Raw genomic sequence first — 20,160 nt, forward strand, 5'->3', positions numbered from 1 at the left:
ACCCATTTCGAGTTCTGGACAAATGAAGCACTTGTGATGCATTTTTTTTTTTATTTGTCTAGATGACACTCTTGGGATTGGAAATCTAACTTTCCATTACATTAGCCTTTACCTTTAAACCAAGAATTACCCATATCATCACAGGGTTTACTCATTCACTGCAGTTAAAAATGATCGCAGATAAAGCTGTCAATGGCATTCAATTTGTTAATGAGCACAACCAATGTTACTTAAATCCTCATACTGAACTTTCAAATGTAAAAATATAAATACAGTATTTCTCAATGACAATCTGGTCGTAACAAAAAAGGCATTAGCTGACTTAGTAGTTGTACAAATGTATTTGAAGCCAATATAATAAAATATACATCTTTGATTTGAATTTTTCAGACTGCTGTGGTTGGGCTGTTAAAATCTTTTTTTCTCATGGTGGCATTCACAAGCTGTCCCTTTTGGTAATGAGGTCGCCCCCATCTGCCTGTGCACAACTAAAGGGTTAAAATGTACATTATCCCCCGTGACTTGAACAAGTCCCCAAATGTGGTGGTTCCTTCATTTGTCTACATGTACTCATCCGAGCTTGAGGAGCTGGGCAGGAGAGCACACTCTTGTCTTCTGCCTCTTTTTCGCCGCCTCTTTGCAATTTGCAGCCTTCTATGGATAACGTCTAGAAGATAAAATGACAAAAATTACAGTTAATGCAAAAATACAAAAACTGTCACCAACAATAGTAAAAACTTAGGCATGGGAACTTTGAGAGCGGAGGACGAAGGAAAACCATTTCAACATTTATTTAATTTAGCCAGATTAAGGTCCATGTACTAGTAAGTACTAGTGATGGGAAAACAAAGCTTCGTGAAGCATATTTTTTTTTACTCTTTTAGATGGTGCTGTTGGCTTAGAGATAAAGGCTAGTGCATGGAAAATTATTACATTTCCACTGCAATTTAAAACCGAGAGTGCCATCTAGAGAAGTAAAAAAATTATCACAAGTGGTTCATGAAGCTTCATTTTGGGAATCCTAACGAGGCGCGCCATTAACTACCTTTTTATTGGAAAGGGGGAGGAAAGTGTTGGCCAACTCTCAAATTAAAAAAAAAAAATAATAAATAACTATGGCCAGCAGACGGCAGCATTTAATCTCTTTTGGATAAGATATACACGTGTCACAGGAAAGTCTAAGTCCCAATAACGTGGTGGACCCTTGGAAATGCGACTGTTTCAATCATCTTGTGGCTGAGCAAAGTATTTTTCTACTGCAAAGAGTGTAACAAACGGCGGGAAATATGGCAATGTACTTAAGCACACACTATTAAATACTACTAACTATTAAATATGCAATCATTTGTAAAATTGTTAAGTTAGTTAGTGAGTCACAGTAAATCTAAAAATATTTTGCTATCCAAAGGACAATTTAATTGTCCTCATTGTTCAAAAGATTGTTCAGATGTTTGAGGCATCTCTAAAGCAAAAATTCTTAGCATCAGTCACTGTTGTGCATAAAATATCTCATCACAAAAAGCTATTTTTCTGCATTGTTTTCCTCAAAAATAGGTGATTTGGGTGAAACCATCATGTTTTACTGCTAACAACTGAAATATCTTTCCGCGTGTGTGTGATGAAAGAAGAGTCTAATCTTTCATTTGCTAGTTCCAATGTTTACATTCGCAATTTTATGTGAGCCTTGAAAGATCAGTCAGAATGCTCAAACTTGGCTGGCACTCACGAGATCCTTTTTGGATAAAATGTCTGGCATCGGAAGAGTTCAGATGAATATCATGCATATCGAATCAATGCTCAAAGAGTTTCCAAAGAGGCCGTTAAATTGTGGAACCACGATATTCCCTGTATAATTGAACATGAGTGTTTATTAATTACACTCCGGATCCAAAATGTAAAACAGGGTATCCTCTGATGTGTACCAAGATACCAACCTGCCACGCTATCGTAATCTTCCCGTGGGTCGTGCCAATACAGACTGGGCATGGTCCTCCAGTGGCGGTAGAGGCGCGTGTGCAAAACAGACAGTGTGAGGAGAACCAGTAGGAAGCCCAGCGCTGCCGCGGCCCACACCGCTTCGTTGGACCTGGACGTCCTCGGCAAGCCGCCGCTCACAAGTGTGGCTCGACTCTCTGAGTCCTTGACGCAGCCGCACTGTTGTCCTGTCGTGCAAGTGTTACAGTCGTCGATGTTGGCTGGGTCACTCACCCGCTCTGGTTGGAAGCGTTTTGGAGGCACAGACTCATCTTGCCCCTTTATTGAGTGTGTCTCACCTTGCGCCAAATCTCTTTCTCTCAAATCTCCTAATTCTTTTTCCAGTGTTTGTCCATCTGCAGTGGAGCTGTGTTTAGCAGAGCTCCTCTGTTTCATTGTTGCAATTTTGGCTGCTGGCCAGCGTCTATCAGTCTCAAGGACCTTGAGGAGCAACATCTTCTGCGTAGGCCTTGACACGCTCGACCCGAAATGGGTGGAAGGCCCCGATGAGAAATCCTGATTTTGGATCATCGGGGATGCACCGTTACTCAAACCAGACTGATTTGTTAAAATGGCATTCCCCGGAGAATGTTTCCTTGGTCTGTGTGTGATACGGTTTTTCGGGTTGGTTAAAACATCAGACGCTTGAAATGTTCCATTTGCTTTCACGTCATCATGTTTAGGTGGGATCGCGGCCCTTTCCTGCCTCTGCCTTGATTCCCCTTGAGGGTCGTGCCCATTTCTGTTCTTTGGGGAGGGACCCTTCTCTGTCTTTTTCTCTCCTTTCAGCCATGATGACATTATCTGTTCACAGCACTGTCTCACAGATTCCTGTGGATTTGGATAAACAGATACTTAGAAACTACTTATGGGAAAATGAAGCTTCATGAAGCACACAAGTGATAACTCCACTAGATGGTGCTCTTAAAGCTTAATTTTTCCATCATTATTTTTCAGGTAGGAACACTTTAGTATCTGAACATTATCAGAAGGATTTTATTTTATTTTTTTTAAAGTTCAAACTCCAACCTTGGGCTCTGTGCGTGTGTGTCCGTGGTGCTCAGTTGCACGTGTCAGCAGGAAGTTGTATTTGCCACTCGTCTGACCGCCCGAGGTCGTTGTGCTTTGCAGCCAATCACAAACGTCTGAAGAGGCGGCAGTTGAAAGCTCCAATGTTTTCCCCCAAGACACCAAGGCTATAGGCTGAGTACAGACATGATTACTAGAATTGTTCCTCACACTCCCACACAGAAAAAAAAATTGTCTGTTGCAAGACAAAAATGCATGTTGTACTTCTCGAACACTTCATGATTTTTACTAGTCTTTGTGGCATAAATCGTATACATTATATAGAGGGAAAAAGACGACAAGTTATTTTTTTAGTAGGTTCAGTTGTTAGATTTTACAGTATCAAATGTTTCTATAACAAGTTCATCAAAGGAAAATAATTTGCTTTGTGGATGAAATAAGTATGCATCTCTCGCTATGTTTCGACAGACTTTTTTTTTTACTATTAAATATTCACTTCCACTTGTCACTATATTACTATGTAGAACAGCATTTTCTTCAGCAACAAAAATATTTAATAATAATTTAAAAAAAAGTCTGGTCGCACATACATAAGTAGATAAAAAATATACTTGCACTGTCTCAATTTTTGGGGACAAAATGTCACCGTTTTGGGGCAGTTTGCAGCTGCTGTATAAATGAAATTCCTTCCCTCCCACCTCTAAATAGCTCTTTGGTACCAAAATGCCAAAAGATGGAACCAAAGCATTACCGTTGTATTCGAAAGGGCTTTATTCTGAGTGCAAAAACTATGAATAGGTGTGAATCTCAGCAGATAACAGAGGATAGTTTCCACATTCAAATTTGCAAATGGTGAATCACAAATATGCAAGCACTGTACATTCATTATTATAAAACCAATTCTGTGCATCTTAGCAGTAAGTGAAATGCGCTCCTTTCTCCCCGTGTTTCAGTCAGTAAGTTCTTCCCTTACCATGGATTTGTTGAGCTGTGGGTGAGGGGTGATGATGTAGTCATGTAGACATGAGCGGGCCAGGAGGGGCACCAGCCGACGCTCGCTGAATGCTGCGCAGGGATGGTAGAGCAACACGACAGCTCCGTGCTGGGAAACACACAAACAAAATTAAACGAGTCCAAATACAAAACCCTTGATATTAACATGATCAAAAGTATAAACAAAACACACAATTTAAGCTTCTGTTTGTCAAAGCAAGAACTCTGACAAATGAAGCTTCATGAAGCACTTAGTAGCACACTGTTTTGGGTTGTAGCAGTTTTCAAACCACAATCTTAGGTAGAGTGATAGGAAAATTAAGCTTCATGAAGCACTTGTGATATTTATTACTCCTCTAGATGGCAGTCTTGGTTTAAAGATGCAGTGGAAATTGAAAACATTTCCATTGTCTTTAAACTGCTGCATCCTACCTAAGACGATGGTTTGCAAACTGCTGCAACCCAAAACAGTGTCCTACTTTCCAAGTACGTTTTCTGCTTGGAACACAAGTGACATGTGACGGAAAGACTGCAAAAATCCACTTGAAGTTGGAAGTCACTCACATGTAGGTTATTAAGCCACCGTTGAGGAGGACAGTACAAGTACTCTCCACTCTGTGCTTTGACTGGCCGGAACGCACCGCTGCAATGCACACAGTGGTTAAACAATGTCCCAAGCGAATTTCACTTGGATTATCAATTATCCATGAATGTAGAGAAATGCTTTAATGTGACTGAAGAACAAAAACACAATTAAGTGTCATGTTTCTAAGGATTAAGACAGGGCAAAGTGCATTGCCATAACGATGTAAGAACACAATGTTACCTGTTGGGAATGTTGTGGTGGTAGAAAATGGGTTCATCCATGCAGACCTGCCAGGCGAGCTGTTCGGGAAAAAAAAGTATCAGCCAGCTCTAAAGTTCGTTTCATTACAAAAGTGTCAGAAATTAATAAACAGCCTTTTTTTGTTTTTACCTCATTATCATCTTGATTGCTAACTGCTATAGGATTTCATCCAATAAGCATTATAATGGATAAAGAAAACTAACATAAAACTAAAATTAAAAAAAAAGTTTACTCTTTTTTTAACTGAATTTTAAAGGAGGACATTTGATCCACAACTTAACAGGACTTTCAAGTGCATTTGGTATTCAATACGCTACTATCAAGTGGCCAGTCTAGGACAATAATTACATAACACCAACAGGATTTTGGAGTGATCAAAAGAGGCAGAAACTAAAGATTAAATGGCTTTTAAGGATCTTAATTAAGGCTTTTGATTTATGATGACAAAAACATGTTCTGTTATTGACCTTTGGAAGATGTTGTGTCACACTGCAACAAGTCAGCACCAAAGGTCAGGGAACATTGAATGAATCCTGACTTTTTGTCACCCCAATCACTCCATTTAATGAAGGCAGCACGTTGGGTAAACAAAGCGCCTGTTTGAGTGTTTGCTCACCTCGGGATCATACACTGTGTCGACACTGGGGAGCCTCTGTGAAGAAAAAAAAGACTGAAAAATGGCTTAAGGGTTGAGACAGCATCGCGAAAAGGGTTTCCTGTACTGTGGCGCATGCTATCCAAAAAGAGTGAGATGGATACACAATTTGGACTTTTCATTAGGAACAGATGCTCAATAATGAATCTATTTTATAGTACTGTATGTCGCTTGATCTTTTTAGGGTGCGATGCAGCCTATCCCAGCTGTCTTTGGGCGAGTGGCAATGCACACTCTGGACTGGACTAGTCTTTCTGTCTATCTATCTCCTACTAAACGAATTATCAATGCTACTTTAGCTTTTAGCTTTTAACTTTCAGTTATAAAAATGATCAGTTATACTTCAAAACAAAATAACATACGTCACCTTATTGATAATAAGAACACATGTTGGGAACATTAATTTATCTTTGCCATGTTTAATTTAATAATTATAGTGTGTTGACCTTTTTATGGTGTACAGTCTGGGATTATTTATTTAGTGGACCAAATATCAGTTCCAATATTTATACTTAAAAAAATACATCTTGTTATAAGTACACCTATTAATCAAAGGCAGTGATTGCACACCGCAGAGTTGAAAAATCTAACATTATACACCTCACTTAGACATCCTCATTCCAAGCTAACATCACCAGGAATCATTTCGCATTTCCCTTTTAAACTGCCGCAAGCATTAATAAATCAATTAACCAATGACTTAAAAAAGTGCCTTTAAAGTAATTAGTAACGTGTTTCTCTACACAGACGTTAACATTGTAAAGAAGTGTATTGCTTTCAAATGCAAATAATGATTAATATGAAATATATTACATTCATCCATCCATCCATTTTCTTTTGGAAGTAAATCAATGCCCAACACTGGTTATCATATACATGTCAAGTATTCAAAGACAGATTTGAAAACTGCCGTATCCATGGTTACCCGTGCGGAGTCGAACCAACCAGCAGGAGCAGGACAGTCCCAGTGAATAGTATCTGTAGGTAGATCCCTTTCCACATGCAGCTATACAAGACAAGTATAACGGTATGATGTAGTCACACGATACAAAGAGCATCAGTATTAAAAAAAATCATAATAATAAATCCTAACCTTTCCATTGTCACAGTCCGGCCTTAGATACTCAGAGTGAACGTGCCGACCGAAACAGAACCACAATGCGGCCAGCACGGCCACCGTGTGGCTCGGCATGCTTGTCAATCATCCGAGTGGGGATGAGAATGCCATAGAGAAGTCATGCTCCTGCAACAGCGAAAAGAATGAAAGCAAGTTTTGGAACTTGGAAACACACTTTCGAGAACAAAGGAGCAGTGCAATTATAAAACTAAATAAATAAATACCGTGCTTATCATGTCGACTCCGTTTTCTTGGTTTTAGACGGTGGGCGAAAGTCAGCATTTTGCAACTCATACAAAGAGAAGTACTGTAGTTTGGCGAACAGTTAATCTAAAAATAACATTACACATTCGCAAACATCATCAACAACGGAAGTATCTTTTTGCTTTCAAAATACAATATAATTTTCCTAATTTGAAGGTTTTTAAATCAACATTACGTGCATTTTATCGATTTATTATGGAATAACCAGTGAAATATTCTAACCTTCAAGTATACATGAATAATTGAATAGAATTCTTGTTTTGTGCGAAACACATAATTTTTTTTATTTTGAAAATGTTGCAATTTTGGAGTCTCCGTAATCCAACTTGATAACATCCGTTTTGTTGGCTGCTCATGTACGGAAGATTGAAGGACTCAAACCTTATTCTTTAACGTAGTGTGCAAAGCGCGTTTAATCGTGTCTAAATTTACACCTTAATAACAGTACGATAAAAATAACATATACAAACCCATTAAAAACAACACCTTAGGGACTCTGTTTTGGTAATTTACAATTTAATGTATAGAATTATTCTTTGACTGTGACACTTTGATTTGAATATACTTAATTTTATTGAAAAACCCAAAAAGAAGAACTTGGGTGATTTCTGGTGATTGTGGTGGCCAAAATTACGACTACTACTACTACTACTACAGTTATAATAATAATAATAATAATATTAATAATAATAATAATAATAATAATAATGAAATGTGTGAACATTGCATTTTGATAACATCTACTTAATGGGCTGCAAACAAAAAGAAAATCATTATTGAAATTCCGACTATAATTGCATGGTTTTGGAGCTGCTCCAAGTTTGGGATTTTTCCTCTGAATTGATAAACATATAATCGTAGTTTTATCACAACAGCGCATGTTGCCACCATTGTTGCAGCACTTTAAACAACCGCTACGAGGTGACATAACATCAAGAGGTGATTAACAAACTGAGGTTTTTTTGAGACGACTGGATGCAACATCTACTGTATGCTCCAAATTAATGCGCAACCTGCGTGTGTAAGGATTTTCGTTGTGCTTGTATCGTTAATAAACCAATTCGTATTGATTTGTCATTTCCTGTTTTAGCTGCTACAATCTTTTCACTACGGTAGTGGAACAAGCTATACCTGTTGGCACAGGTAAACATTTTTTACGATTTTCAAAATAAAGTTACACAAACATCATGTTATTCGTAAATTGCATAGCAGCGAGAATTAATGTAAGCAGAAACTATAGTCATAGATATACCTGTTTTGGACCCCTGTCTATTAACTTTCTTGTTATTTTTAGAATAATAATTGGTTGAACTTTGATTTATTTTGAAATTTCTCTTGCCAGACCCAACTTATCACATACTTCTTGGCCCAGCCCTATCATTCATGTAGCCTACACTCACCTAAGTTTTTTATCCTGGACTGAGGGTGTGTTTGGGAGGCTTCCTCGGCAGAGGAGAAGGGTGGACGTCAATGGAGTTCCCTCTCACTGGAGGTTGGCTGATTCAGTTGACATTCTTTTTTATGTGGCAATATTTTTACTAGCTCATATTTTGGTTGCAAGATTATGAAACATGTAACTCAAGTCTATTTTTAAATGAGTCTGTAACTATTTCAGGAGTAATATTGACGTTTTATTACAGAGTTACACAGGACATTGGGCGTTGCTTCTGTTGTGAGGGGTGGGGCACATGTGATTATTCTCATACTGTAATAAGGTAATTCCTGAGGTTTATTGCAAATGGCATGCGGAAGCTTCTCACTTTCAAGAGAACGATTTGTTGATTTTAGTATTAAATAACTTCGAAGTAACTCTCTCAATTAAGGATGTATGAAAAATTCTGTAAAATGGGTGTTCTGTTTGCTAATTCTACATGTGTACGATTGAAGTTGTTAATTCCAGAGTCTATCCTGCTTGGTGCTGATGTGATATGACCTATTGTGTGCAACATAGCTCCTGGTGGAGTTGCAAGTGTAGAGGAACCAGTCGCCTTCCCTCCTGGTCGTTTGGGGTCTGTCACTGAGGAAGTAGAGCCTGTAGAAATTGAGACTCGCGACTATGACAGGGGTCAAACTACACAAACTACGGCTGACCAGGTAAATATTAATACAAAGCCAGTTGACTGATTGTGACCAACAGTGACAAGAATGTGATTTTTTTGTTGTCAGGCACCATACTCATATGACAGTTCATCATCCTCTGATAGTGAAGATGAATGCAAGATGGAAAAGAAGAAGAAAGTGAAGAAGAAGAAGAAAAAGAAAGTATGTGAGCATTCTTACCTTCATATTCCATTTTAAGTTTTCAAATTTTTTGGATGATGCCTAAACTACTCAATTGATTTAGACACAATCATATGAAGAAGTGGTACAATAAGGAACCCATTCAATTTTCAGTGACGGTGGGGCGTAGTAACGGGACCTTTACGTGTTAATGAATAATACCTGCATCTCAATAAAAAAATCATTCTGAAATTAAAATAAAAAAATTGTTGTATTAACAATGTCGGTGAAGTGAATTTGATATATACTTATGACTGCAAACAGTTGAAGAAGACACATTTTTGCATGTAAGTCGGCTTTATAAGAAGAAATAGAAAAGATAGCTAACCAAAACAAAGCCAGAACATTGCTTTTAAAATTAGAATATTTTACGAGGCAGTCATTTATGGCTTCTTCAGGGTGTGCCTTGCCTGGGAACAAGTAAATACACTCCTGGCTGCATTCGACTAAACTGGTCAGGCTTGTGATTGTGTTTGCAGAAAGTAGCTCATTTGCACTTTGTGATGGGTACAAAAGGCTGTCTACATAGCTGTAATGGGTGGACATGTGCCTGTTTATGTGTTTGCCAAGTGCTTGAAGAGCCCTTCCCTTTTTACACTAAGCAGCAATGACTAAGATCTCATTTACGTTGACAAAGGCCCGGACAGAAAAACCTGTTTAAAAAAGCAAAACAACAAAAAAAAAACCCTCCACTCTCTGTCTACAGGATTCCAGTTCATCTTCCTCTTCCTCTTCCTCCTCTTCCAGCAGCTCTTCAGACAGTGACAGCGAGGTAAGTTAGATCATCTGCATGTTCAAATATTGCTTCAGCATGTCTGCCACTAGACGTTGTCATCACATGTCGTTCAGAACCCGACAGTTCCCCCTCCAGCCAAGTTAGCAAGAACTACATCTTCGCAGGAATCATTTGAAAATCCCCTGACATGTGCCACGCTCTCATTAAATCCAAACTACTGTATGTTTGTTGATGTGTCAAATTAGCTCTTCTAAAATCTTTGCCTCAAGGTTTGGATTGCTTAGACTGTGAAGCATTAAAGTATGAGAAACTAGCTCTAAGGTCATGCATCTGCGTATAGGAGGTATCTGATTGAAGGCAGGGCACACACACCCATTTGGAATGTACGAAACAGACATGTTGTAACAATGAGCTGGTTTCCAATTCTTTTTTTTAGCACTCCAAAAAGAACAAAAACAGGTGCTAATTCAAATGCTTATCGCGCATTCGTTTCAAGCGATTACACGCATGCTATTTCTGATTGCATGCAAAGAAAAAATGTCTGTAATGTAACCTTTATTATCCAGTCGGTAACGACTGACTGTGATATTATCATGGCAGGTGAAGCAAGGACAATAATGACCTGTTTAACCAGTTGTTAACCTTTCATTGGGCAGTTATTGAACTGTTTAAAAATTCAACATCTGACAATGACAATTTAGTACTTTGCTTACTTTACAGTAACTATAATGCATTATTATGTTGAAGGATGACAAGAAAAAGAAAAAGAAGAAAAAGGAGAAGAAGAAGAAGAAAAAGAAGAAAGTGGTGAATGAGTACATGTGGGACAGGTTGATCATAGCGCCGACTGGTAGGTGGAATTTTTTTGCCCTGGGAGAGTTAGATCTTAATCAAAGCATTTTTTAATATGGTGTCGTCCGACCTTGAGTACTGCAAGTACATCAACATTTAAGGTGTTCTTAAATTGTTGGTGGTTTTGTTGTGGTTGTTTAACACATTCCATCGTTCCAGTTATAATGGCCTTTGAGCTTGTTACAAATCCATCGGATTCATTTACCACAACGTCACCAGCAGACTTAATGTACATTCAATGATAATCACGAGCTGTGATATGTTTTCCACTAAAGTCAATTGACTGATCTGTGTTTGTTTAGATGAACAAACGGGACTCGCCGGAGACTCACAGTTAAAGCAGGTGAGAGCTATAAATAACCTTTTATTTGATACATGGCCATTTTGGTATGGAATCATGGTGACTTGTTACCGTTCATAACCAGCCACCTGGATCTACTTTTAAGATAATTTGCATATGCATCATCGTATTAGATCATGTCTTCCGGCTTGTTTCAGGTTTCCAGCTTATCCAATGATGACAATAACAAGATAGAGAAGAAGGATAAGAAGAAAAAGGTACACCTTAGTTTCCAGGCACTCTGAATGACTGGAGTAATTCTATTAATTAAATGTTGATGCATTTTCTTTTGATATTCATAAAACGTCAGATAGTGTGTCTCATGTAACGCTCGTACATAGACTTGCATCATAACGGAATTGCTGGTCAACTGCTTGAGTGGCTTCCGACACACCTCTTTGGGAAGATACTGTTTGTCACAGTTGGAAATAAAAATTCTGAATGTATTGCGGTCACATCTGGTGTGCCTCAAAGGTCCGTATTTGTCCTGAAGATTTTTCTTGCTTTTATCATTGACCTAGATCCACTACTGAAATACATTTGTGTTAAGGTCTTTGCAAATGATGCCAAACCTAATGACTATTATAGTTGTTTTGATGGTGTGAATGTCTTAATCCAGTCCAATTTGGATGTAGTAACAAGTGTTTGGAAAGAGCGGCTGAAAAACGTGTGGTTGTGCTGTATTATGGCTATGCTAACCCGGAAAGGAATTTTCAAATAGGTGGCATTTCAGTCACTAAGTTGTAATAACGTGGGAGGCAATGTCGAGTTTTAGGGTTAGTGAAGTTATATAAAGATTTTGTCAGACTCGGATTGGAATACACAACTGCATTATGATATATGTGGTAAGAAGTGATTCTTGTTTGATGTTGTCCGTGGTCTGTAATATTTGCTGGTAAAGAAAAAAAATCATTGTGTCGTATTAGGACAAATACATTTCGTTGAAATGGATTTTCCACCTTCGTTTCCCAGGATTCTTCTTCATCTGACAGCTCTTCCTCAGACAGTGATAAAAAGAAGAAAAAGGACAAAAAGAAGAAAAAGAAGAAAGACAAGAAGAAGAAAAAGAAGAAGGTACAGATATATGTCAAATAATGTCTTTTTGGGGGGGAAAAAACATTCGTAAATGGAAGAAAAAATTGTGTGTTGATATCACTTAATATTTATTTTCTCCTTTTACTGTACAGGATTCCTCATCCTCTTCATCTGACAGTTCCTCCTCTGATAGTGAAGATGAAAAGAAAAAGAAGAAAAAGAAGAAGAAAAAGAAAAAGGTAAGTGTGATTATGATATGCGTAAATTTAAAAAACTATCTTTCTATTTTCTGAATCATCGAAATAAATGCAAACCTGGACTTTCCGTTAATTGTCAAATTCCTTCTTTCACAGGATTCCAGTTCCTCCTCTTCCTCCTCCTCTTCTTCTTCTTCTTCTTCTTCCTCCTCTTCCTCCTCCTCCTCCTCTGACAGTGATGATGACAAGAAAAAGAAAAAGAAGAAAAAAGATAAGAAAGATAAGAAAAAGGTACGTTAGTGTTTTTCTTGTGTGGAAAGAATTCTAAAGCGTTTGAAATCACTCCTACTTATTGAAGCGCACTTCCAAGCCACGAGTTATGTTGTAGGCTACAGTAAATCTCAACAAAAGCTGGATCAAATATGCCAGTAAAAATAATAATCATTATAATTAAGAGAAGCCCTTTGCCAATGTTTGACTTTTCAACATTTGGATCTGCACTGAATTGATTTCCGTCATACCAGCTGCATACTTTTTTCCGTATGTTAGTGTTTCCCATGCATCATGCCCTGAGAAAATAAGGGTGGAATGTTGAATGTTGTGAAACCTTCCAGTATAAACAAAAACACAAGTCTGAGATTTGTATTTTTACATGCAGCTATACAAACATTTAACAGTTCTTCTTTTGGAAATGCTCTGTCCATACACTTATTAGTGCTTATTAGTACAGTATTTAGCAATGGGAGGGGCACAATTACATTGAACTACACTGTAAAAAATGGGGAGTTATATTTATTTGACAAATCCTTGTAAAGATTTTTCACTCTAAAATTCAAAGTAAATCATACAAGAAGAGTTTTCAATCAATTTTACAGGTCACTGCAGGGTTGAAGCCATTTACCTATTTATTTATTTATACACATCAACTCATGCATAAGGCAACTCAAAGTGGGGGAGGATCAAACCCATAACCTCAAGGTTGGGCGACAGTCACTCTACACCTGATCCACGCCACTGCATGTGTATTAGTATATTACTGGTGTCAGGTGGAAACCTTGGAATCCTCCAACCTCCAAAGCGGGTTTTTGGTCTCCACACAAGAGGAGAGCCACCGATCAGGTATAGAGTGGCACTCTCCTAATCTGGAGGTTGTTGCTTCGAATCGCATATTAAACTGCGTTGTGTGTGCAAAGTCCTATGTAACCAAAAAGTAAAAAGTAAATTCCTTGGCGTGGCTTTTTTTTTTTTTTTTTTCAAAAACTCTTGTAGAATGTACTTAGAATGTCTGAGTGAAAAATGTTATTTTTACTCATAGGATGAAGCGCAAGAATCACTTTCACCAGCAGGTGAGTGTGTGAACTTTTTTCATACTATCAATGCAACCAAACATTTTTTTCTTCCTGTTCATATTGTGTATCTCCGCAGGAATTGATATTGCGCAGAAAAGTCTTGTTGGAGACGCAGCCAAAGATAATTATGATGACAAGGTAAGACACTCACTTGAACATTATGTACAATATGTCACTCGTTTAAACATGGCTTTTTTTGTGTCTGCGTTTTTTGTTTTGTTTTTTTATAGTATCAAGCAGCAACAGATCCATCTGCAATGTACTTACCAAGTGGTAAGTGTGAAATTCAGCAAATCAAGTAGCAGCTCAAGTTTTTGTACAGGTGGTGGTTATGCAGTAATTCTAACTCTTGCTCGCAGAGACGTTGCCAGGTAGTACAGAGGCAGGCCACCTGAGTGATGATGAGGGAGAGGGAGGGGATGAGAAGCAAATGAAGAAGAAAAAGAAGCTGAAGAAGAAGAAGGAAAAGGTGATCATTGTGCTCGCATGTTGATGAAAAGAGCAAATTAATGAAGCATCGAATGAGCCTTTTACTGATGTTTTTTCTTTTTCTCATTAGCAATCTGGTTCATCTTCGGATAGTGATGATGATGAAAAAGACAAGAAGAAGAAAAAGAAGAAGAAGAAAAAGAAGAAGAAGAAGAAGAAGAAGGTACACTCTAAATGCATTTGGGTCTTAAATAACCCAAATATTATGTATTGAACCCAAAAATTGGGTCGGTTGGGTTGTTTTGTACAAAGCAACCCAATTTTTGGCTTGTTTTGTGGGTTATTCACTTGAACCAACTTTTTGGGTTAAATGAATAGTAAAGTTGCATTTGTCTCCCTTCAACCCATTTTTTTTTCTTTTTTATGGAGTTCTTGTTTTGTATCTCATTCGATTATGCAGACATATTGCACTTAAAGGGGAGGTCAAACCCAAACCCACCTCTTTTCTGGTCATGTGATGTTTGCAAGCTGAGCCAAGATTGGCCTTTACCGGAGCCCTAAGCAACTGTGATGTCATTTTCAGGAGACAGCAAGTGTCAAAATGGCCGCCCCCTGAATTGAGATCTTAATTCATATTCTACAAATGCAATATTAATCACAATACCATGTTTAGACTTGTGGGGCTGCATAAAACTAAATATTGTAAAGAACATTTCAGGATTGACTTCCCCTTTAAGTTTTTCAAGTAAAATGTAACCTAATAGAATCCTATTGTTTGTGTTTGATTCCATGTTTAGGATTCTTCCAGCTCCTCCTCTTCTTCATCTTCTGATAGTTCTTCATCAGAAAGTGACGATGACAAGAAGAAGAAGAAAAAGAAAAAGAAGAAGAAGAAGAAGAAGAAGAAGGTACACTCTAAATGCATTTGGGTCTTAAATAACCCAAATATTATGTATTGAACCCAAAAATTGGGCCGGTTGAGTTGTTTTGTACAAAGCAACCCAATTTTTGGCTTGTTTTGTGGGTTATTCACTTGAACCAACTTTTTGGGTTAAATGAATAATAAAGTTGCATTTGTGTCCCTTCAACCCATTTTTTTTTCTTTTTTATCGAGTTCTTGTTTTGTATCTCATTCGATTATGCAGACATATTGCACTTAAAGGGGAGGTCAAACCCAAACCCACCTCTTTTCTGGTCATGTAATGTTTGCAAGCTGAGCCAAGATTGGCCTTTACCGGAGCCCTAAGCAACTGTGATGTCATTTTCAGGAGACAGCAAGTGTCAAAATGGCCGCCCCCTGAATTGAGATCTTAATTCATATTCTACAAATGCAATATTAATCACAATACCATGTTTAGACTTGTGGGGCTGCATAAAACTAAATATTGTAAAGAACATTTCAGGATTGACTTCCCCTTTAAGTTTTTCAAGTAAAATGTAACCTAATAGAATCCTATTGTTTGTGTTTGATTCCATGTTTAGGATTCTTCCAGCTCCTCCTCTTCTTCATCTTCTGATAGTTCTTCATCAGAAAGTGACGATGACAAGAAGAAGAAGAAAAAGAAGAAGAAAAAGAAGAAGAAGAAAAAGGTGCCATGTCCTAGTAATTTCATTTTTTTACTGTAGTTTTTTTTTAATACTGATTTCATATTTAAACTGTATCAACAGGATTCCAGTTCCTCTTCATCATCGTCGTCATCCTCTTCCTCTGACAGTGACGATGACAAGAAGAAGAAAAAGAAAAAAAAGAAGAAGAAGAAGAAGAAGAAGAAGAAGGTTTGCTTTTGTGCCTCTTGTGTTATCCAATACAATATTTACCTGATTTTTTTTTACATCCTCTCTCGCTCCATGGCTTGAGTTTGAATGTCTTGGTAATGTAGCAATGTCGTTTTGTTTAGTTTTTTTGTAAAAAAAGAATGTTTCTAAAAAATCATCCAAACAGGATTCCAGTTCTTCTTCCTCCTCTGACAGTGATGATGACAAGAAAAAGAAGAAGAAAAAGAAGTTGAAGAAGAAGAAGAAAAAGAAGGTTTGCTTTTTTTCCAATTTGTTTATAATCCAGTACTTGTACGGTAATCCAGCATTGTGTCGTCACAATGTCTTCTATTACTCTCCATATCACCGAACAGGACTCCAGTTCTTCTTCCTCCTCCACTTCATCTGATAGTGACGATGGTAAGAAGAAAAAGAAGAAGAAGAAGAAGAAGAAAAAGAAGGTAAATAAATGGGCATTATTCTATTAATGAAGTCCACCTGCAGGAATACATAAGAAATTGTTTTTATTATATATTTAATTATCCCATGGATTTATGTTGTATTTACTTTATTAGAAGGACAGCTCTTCTGATGATAGCTCTTCCTCGTCCTCCTCTTCCTCTTCCTCCTCTGATAGTGACAGTGGCAAGGTGAGATCATGCACTATTCGCGATTATATTAACAATTCCTCAAAACTTATAATATGAATCATTTCTTTAGAAGAAAAAAAAGGATAAAAAGAAGAAGAAAAAGAAAGAGAAGAAAAATAAGGTGAGTCAATCAATGAAAGTGTGACTAAATGAGTGTAATATTGTTGTAAAAAGAAGAAGAACCAAATTGTTGCATTTGCATCCAAGCACTCAGATTGTTCTGGTAGTGATAAGAAGAAAAAGAAGAAAGACAAGAAGAATAAAAAGAAGAAGGACAAGAAGAAGAAAAAGGTCAGTTCAGTAAGTGTTGTCAGTGGTTCACTCACCTGACCCACTCATAGTGGCTTTGTGAGTTGTAGTCTGTCTCTATGATGAACTCGTGATTAGCCCCTTCGTGAGACCGCAGCGCCTCAAAGCTCTGAACAGTGCTCTAGAAAAGGGATGGATGGGGAAATTCCGTGGATGGATAAAGATTGTGTGCTTAAGCTTTCTTTTACCAAATTTGGTCGACTTTTATATGTTCAGGATTCAAGCTCCAGTTCCTCCAGTTCCAGTTCTTCAAGTTCTAGTGACAGTGACAAGGAAAACAAAAAGGCCAAGAAAGACAAAAAGAAAAAGGACAAGGTAAGGAATGGAATGGCAACATGATCATATCACTGCATTTCCTTCTTTAAGCGAGGCTGGCATGACGAAGACTGTAAGCACCTCTTGTTTATGAAAATGATTATTTGATATTTATTAGCAATGCTCTATGAGCCACAGTCAGGTCCGTTAATTAATTCTCGTAAGTATAATTATATATATGTTTTTGGCTCCAAACACAACCACAATGGATTTGAAGTGAACAGTCACATCCTCAGTTAATACAAGGGAACCAAGACCATTAAGAGCCATACAAGTCCACAAGTCATGTAACAAGTCATTATATAAAAAAATGGATTTCAACTCAGTTTAAAAAAAAAAAAAAGAAAAAATGATAACCAATCACAGATCCATTCAATCCAGCCAATCACCAACTTTTTTTTATTTATGGTACGTCTCCCCGCAATAATCCCAGGAGAGTGGGACCAGCCCAGGCCACTAATAGCCAAAATTTCTGGATAATTGACCCCCATTGAAGTACGTTGGCAAAATATGAAAACGATTAAACCCGAAAAATTCTCCCCAAAATGCTAACAATCATTCAAAACACGGTAAATAGGGTGGGAAAATCAGAATACCCCCCTGCCCCAAAAAATAAATAAATAATTGAAACAGAACATCTTTTTTTTTTTTTTAATCCAACTTTATACACTGAAAAACCTCATATTATTAATGAGAGCAACACAGAACATCCCTGGAGTGAACAAAATTGAGGTTGCTGTAATTTTAGTTACATAATTATCTAATATCATAATTCATATTTGTTTTTATTTCATGGATCTGATCATTGACGTCAATGACCGATCACAGAATTAGCACAACATGCAAAATATCTCATCCAGCCGATCAAACCTGTGTAAATCGTGTAAATAATAAAAAAAATCTAAAATAGATTAGATCATTTGGAGTGGACTGCATTATATTAGTATCATGTGCGTAGTTGAACACAGAAGTATATGCAGAATGTGCAATGGTACAAATTTAAAGCTGATGGTAGACTGTTGTGTTTATTATAGTCCAGTCACAGGTGACAGAGAGTGAAAGTAGTGGGCAGAGTTCATCATGCTGACAGCGTGATGGATGAAGCTGTTTGGCAGTCTTAAGGAGAATCCTTTCATCCTTGAAGGCAGGAGGCTGAGGTGGTTGAGATAAATGTCTGTTATTTAGAGCAGATGGGCAACGATGATCTTGCTGGCTGTACAATGCCTGAAGCGTCTTCTAGCAGGGGAAAGAGCAGCCTCCGTACCTTCTTGTGTTTGATGGTGCCCCAAGTAGAAGGGCATTGGAGGTGGAGGGTGTGTCTCATGCATTCATCATTTTTCAGAGGAAGTTGAAGCAAGCCTGAGCTCTTGTTCTGTTGGGAAGATGCTCAAAGATGTGCACCCCCAGGGGCTTGGTGCTGCTTACCCTCTCTGTAGCGCCGTCATTGGCCTCCTTAAATCTTTTAGTTTTTGTGCATGAATCAGTTGGCTCAGCTTATTCCTCTGGTTAGCATTTTTTGTTACAGGCAATTAGGCCCACCACAGTCACGTTTCAGGCAAACTTGATGTGTTTGCTGCTGTGGGAGTGTGGATTTGCAGTGGAAAAGAACAGAGACAAACTATCACTTCATTCTTCCTCATCATTTCTTCCTCCTTTTCCTTGCAGAAAAGTCCTGGTGCTGAGCAAATTAGCGGCGATCCACAAATGCAGCTGTCAGAGCCGGGTACGAGTGGATCCTCTGCATTTAGGAGCTCCAAGCCCGGTGGCGCTGCTATTATCACCTTTCCATTGCTTCCCTCCAGACCCGTTGTAAACCTGGATCCTCTAAACCCTCCGCCTCTCTCACTCTCCAATCCACCAGTGTCCACAACTGCTGGTGGAGATCGGGTACCCATTCGCAGGCCCTTAAGCCCCATGGAGTCATTGATCGGGAGTACATTTCGGTATAGGGACGCAGGGGGCCGTTCCACCTCGCACCTCAGCTCGACTAATCTATACAGAGACCACAGGTCTTACAAATAATGGGTTGTCCAAACTATTCCCAGATTTGTTCTTCATATAAGGGAAAGCTGAAGAGTGACAGTGACCCCATGACAGTTTGAGAAAACGTCTAATTATACTGATTCAAGGGAAATGTCTGTTTGGTGAGGAACCGTGCCGTAGAAAAGATGATTTATATATATATATATATATATATAATAATTTGATGTTTGCTTCACGGAATAAAACAACAAGATTGTATTTTGTGTGCACCCTGTGTCTGTGATTATTATTCAGTAGTAGTGTTCTTGTACTACTAGTACTTCCCAAAACTCCTCATCCTCTTCATCTGACAATTCTTCCTTAGACAGACAAAATGAGAACGAAAATGGTCGTGTGATTAAGATGTGCTGAATAGATTTAAAAATTAAATACAGACTTTAGAAAAACATTTTTGGGTATTTTGGCACAATTATAACCCTGCCAGGATTGGCCCACACACATTATCTCCAATCAATATGGAGCCATAGTATAAATGTGTAACCCAGCTATAATGGTCTCTTTACACAAGACCCTGACCTGATGTTGTCCAGAATCAGAATCAGAATCAGAAATCCCTTTATTGTCATTGTAGAGTGTGCAACGAGATTAGAGAGCTCCCCTCTCCAGTGTAATACAACAATAATCTAATTAAATCTAAATAAAATAGATCAATTAAAGAATGCATAATGAAATAGAAAAATACACAAAATTGGATAAATAAAAACACACTATGTCGCTGTTCTGCAAGGTAGGGGTGTGTCAGGTTTAAATGCCCATTTTGGGAGGGCTTACTGAAATAATTTACTAAATGTAACGGCCGAAATAAAACGCTAGCTGAACGGCCAGGAGGAACCAGACACCGCTGTTCATCTTCACCGCCGGCGGGGGAAAAGAGTGGGACAGAGAGGCCGCGAGCAGCCTGCTCGCGGCCGCCCCATGCAACTCCTCTCTCTTCTCTTCTCACCGGCTCGGCTTTTATTAGTTTGACTCAAGAATCACATGAAATTAGAAT

The 20,160-nt window shown here is 38.1% G+C and overlaps 2 protein-coding genes and 1 long non-coding RNA gene across 9 annotated transcripts; 1 reads left to right on the top strand and 2 right to left on the bottom strand.

Annotated features, from left to right (window-relative positions):
- Positions 1–37: 37 nt before the first annotated feature.
- Positions 38–6,971, bottom strand: tp53i13 (tumor protein p53 inducible protein 13). Of its 2 annotated transcripts, XM_088300360.1 has the most exons (11): positions 6,840–6,971; positions 6,592–6,741; positions 6,424–6,504; positions 5,460–5,495; positions 4,823–4,881; positions 4,561–4,639; positions 3,977–4,105; positions 3,004–3,177; positions 2,274–2,805; positions 1,935–2,162; positions 38–667 (listed from the first exon to the last, which is right to left on the bottom strand). In XM_088300360.1, the coding sequence occupies exons 2-11, from the start codon at positions 6,688–6,690 to the stop codon at positions 561–563; spliced, it is 1,524 nt and encodes a 507-aa protein (XP_088156486.1). In that variant the 5' UTR covers positions 6,691–6,741; positions 6,840–6,971; the 3' UTR covers positions 38–560. The 2 variants fall into 2 exon arrangements, with proteins under 2 accessions (XP_088156486.1, XP_088156485.1); XM_088300359.1 differs by having other exon boundaries at positions 1,935–2,805.
- A 1,268-nt stretch (positions 6,972–8,239) lies between these two features.
- On the top strand, positions 8,240–19,367 carry LOC148333741 (uncharacterized). 5 transcript variants are annotated; one of them, XM_088300917.1, is made up of 25 exons: positions 8,240–8,371; positions 8,831–8,973; positions 9,046–9,141; positions 9,866–9,931; positions 10,643–10,745; positions 11,050–11,090; positions 11,246–11,305; positions 12,060–12,161; positions 12,275–12,361; positions 12,476–12,610; positions 13,635–13,665; positions 13,745–13,806; positions 13,899–13,941; positions 14,028–14,137; positions 14,228–14,320; positions 14,895–15,005; positions 15,580–15,687; positions 15,766–15,873; positions 16,040–16,126; positions 16,227–16,313; positions 16,428–16,502; positions 16,573–16,623; positions 16,710–16,802; positions 17,028–17,126; positions 18,792–19,367. In XM_088300917.1, the coding sequence occupies exons 1-25, from the start codon at positions 8,350–8,352 to the stop codon at positions 19,146–19,148; spliced, it is 2,370 nt and encodes a 789-aa protein (XP_088157043.1). In that variant the 5' UTR covers positions 8,240–8,349; the 3' UTR covers positions 19,149–19,367. The 5 variants fall into 5 exon arrangements, with proteins under 5 accessions (XP_088157043.1, XP_088157046.1, XP_088157044.1 ...); XM_088300920.1 differs by having other exon boundaries at positions 16,710–16,793; XM_088300918.1 differs by having other exon boundaries at positions 15,766–15,868; positions 16,038–16,126.
- LOC148333742 (uncharacterized) lies at positions 14,899–17,069 on the bottom strand. 2 transcript variants are annotated; one of them, XR_015844259.1, is made up of 4 exons: positions 17,000–17,069; positions 16,829–16,932; positions 16,420–16,482; positions 14,899–16,350 (listed from the first exon to the last, which is right to left on the bottom strand). It is a non-coding gene; the product is annotated as an uncharacterized LOC148333742 (long non-coding RNA). The 2 variants fall into 2 exon arrangements; XR_015844258.1 differs by having other exon boundaries at positions 16,829–17,041.
- Positions 19,368–20,160: the final 793 nt, after the last annotated feature.

This window comes from Idiotropiscis lumnitzeri, chromosome 7, assembly GCF_059441095.1.
Source record: "Idiotropiscis lumnitzeri isolate Australia: NSW breed Sydney's pygmy pipehorse chromosome 7, RoL_Ilum_1.0, whole genome shotgun sequence".
NCBI lineage: Eukaryota > Metazoa > Chordata > Actinopteri > Syngnathiformes > Syngnathidae > Idiotropiscis > Idiotropiscis lumnitzeri.

What these genes read in the sequence shown, in the direction of transcription:
- tp53i13 (XM_088300359.1), bottom strand. Translation starts at nt 6,690, where the DNA reads ATGCCGAGCCACACGGTGGCCGTGCTGGCCGCATTGTGGTTCTGTTTC. An exon ending in CACCACAACATTCCCAACAG is followed by an intron (nt 4,640 to 4,822) that starts GTAACATTGTGT and finishes TGTGCATTGCAG; the next exon opens with CGGTGCGTTCCGGCCAGTCA. An exon ending in AGATTACGATAGCGTGGCAG is followed by an intron (nt 668 to 1,934) that starts GTTGGTATCTTG and finishes TTTATCTTCTAG; the next exon opens with ACGTTATCCATAGAAGGCTG.
- LOC148333741 (XM_088300917.1), top strand. Translation starts at nt 8,350, where the DNA reads ATGGAGTTCCCTCTCACTGGAG. An exon ending in AGAAGAAGAAAAAGAAGAAG is followed by an intron (nt 12,162 to 12,274) that starts GTACAGATATAT and finishes TTTACTGTACAG; the next exon opens with GATTCCTCATCCTCTTCATC. An exon ending in AGAAGAAGAAGAAGAAGAAG is followed by an intron (nt 15,006 to 15,579) that starts GTACACTCTAAA and finishes TTCCATGTTTAG; the next exon opens with GATTCTTCCAGCTCCTCCTC.